This window comes from Myotis brandtii, unplaced genomic scaffold, assembly GCF_000412655.1.
Source record: "Myotis brandtii unplaced genomic scaffold, ASM41265v1 scaffold434, whole genome shotgun sequence".
NCBI classification, from domain to species: Eukaryota; Metazoa; Chordata; class Mammalia; order Chiroptera; family Vespertilionidae; genus Myotis; species Myotis brandtii.
The window spans coordinates 2,143,100-2,144,512 of record NW_005366599.1 but is presented as its reverse complement, the minus strand read 5'-3'; the positions used below and the strand labels follow the sequence as shown (position 1 = coordinate 2,144,512).

The 1,413-nt window shown below is 69.1% G+C and overlaps 1 protein-coding gene across 4 annotated transcripts in view; it reads left to right on the top strand.

The window, feature by feature from the left end:
• Positions 1-6: 6 nt before the first annotated feature.
• Positions 7-1,413, top strand: part of TNFRSF25 (tumor necrosis factor receptor superfamily, member 25) — a 6,189-nt gene continuing 4,782 nt past the window's right edge. For all 4 annotated transcript variants that reach the window (XM_014546175.1, XM_014546174.1, XM_014546173.1 and 1 more), the window contains exons 1-3: positions 7-708; positions 826-960; positions 1,250-1,413. The exon at positions 1,250-1,413 ends at the window's right edge or, in 1 of these variants, runs on beyond it. In XM_014546175.1, coding sequence (XP_014401661.1) covers positions 552-708; positions 826-960; positions 1,250-1,413 — 456 coding nt within the window. In that variant the 5' untranslated portion in view covers positions 7-551. The remainder of the gene's footprint in view (positions 709-825; positions 961-1,249) is intronic.

Below are 1,413 nucleotides of genomic sequence, written 5' to 3'. Positions count from 1 at the left end.
TGTCCCTTCCAGTTGCGCTTGAGGGCCCAGAGCGGCGAGGCACCGGGCCATGGACCGGCAGCCCCGGTGCTGGGCAGCAGTGGTGGCTGCAGTGAGTGGGGAAGGGGGATTGGGAGGGTAGGGGGGCGGCCTCAAGTCTCTGGGCCTGGATCTGCGCAGGGAGGAAGGGGTCCCGCGAATAGCGAATATCTGAAACTTGCTCCCAGACTCGCTGGGGGTTGGGCAGGCCCTGCCCTCTGACCTAGTTAGAGGCTCAGCCAGGGCGGGCTCTTCCGACCAGAGGAAGCACCCTGCCAGGGTCCCTGAGGTCTGGAGGCCCCGGAGGGAGAGAGCGGGGTCCCTCGGGCGGGGGTGGGGCTGCCTGATGCCGCTGCTGGAGGGGCTGGGGGAGCCCTCCTCTTGCCCAGCCGGGCCTGTCTCCCTGTCTCATCCTCACCCCCTGGGCACCCCTTCTGCCCAAGAACCTGAGAAGTGGGCTGCTCTGAGGGCAACATCCTGGGGCCCCTGACGCTGGGGAGACTGGGCAGGGAGAGGCCCCGTGTGGGGAAGCCATGCCCACGCGGGAGCCAGCAGCCCCTGTCTCCCAGGCCCTCCTCCTGCTCCTGCTGGGCGCCCAGGGCCAGGGCGGCACCCCCAGCCCCAGGTGTGACTGTGCCCCCGACTTTCGGAAGAGGACGGGTCCGCTCTGCTGCAGGGGCTGCCCGGCAGGTGAGTGTCTGCCGAGTGGGGTTGGGGGTGGGGAGAGAAGTAGGGAGCACAGGGAGGGAGGGAGGGAGGGAAGGCGGGAGCCCCTCTGACTCTCTGACCCCAGCCTGGGCTCCACAGGGCAATACCTAGCGGCCCGCTGCACAGAGCCCTGTGGCAATGCCACCTGCGTCCCGTGCGCCCAGGGCACCTTCCTGGCCCGGGAGCACCACCACGAGACCAGCTGCGCCCGCTGCCAGGCCTGCGATGAGCAGGGTGAGGAGCTGCTGGTGTCCGGTGGGGGCCCTGAGGACAGGCTGTGCCCGCCTCTTTCTGAAGGAAGTGGCTGGTTTGGGCCCCCCCACCCCCCACCCTCCTGACCCTGCCTCAGGGCGCCCTTCCCTCCTGGCCGCCATCCTGTCTGCACACACCTCAGGCCTGGTCTGTGGAGTGTGCGCTTCCCTCTGCCTTGGGGTGGCCCTGTCTCTGGTTTATCCCGTCTCTGTTCTTCCGGGGATCTGTCCCTAACTGCCTCTGCTCCCCCATCTCCCTGCACCCCCACCAGCCTCCCAGGTGGCCCTGGAGAACTGCTCGGCAGTGGCCGACACCAGGTGTGGCTGCCCGCCAGGCTGGTTTGTGGAGTGCCTGGTCCCACACTGCATCGGCGGCTCGCCCTTCCTCTGCCACCCGTGCCTAGACTGCGGGGCCCTGCACCGCCACACGCGGGTG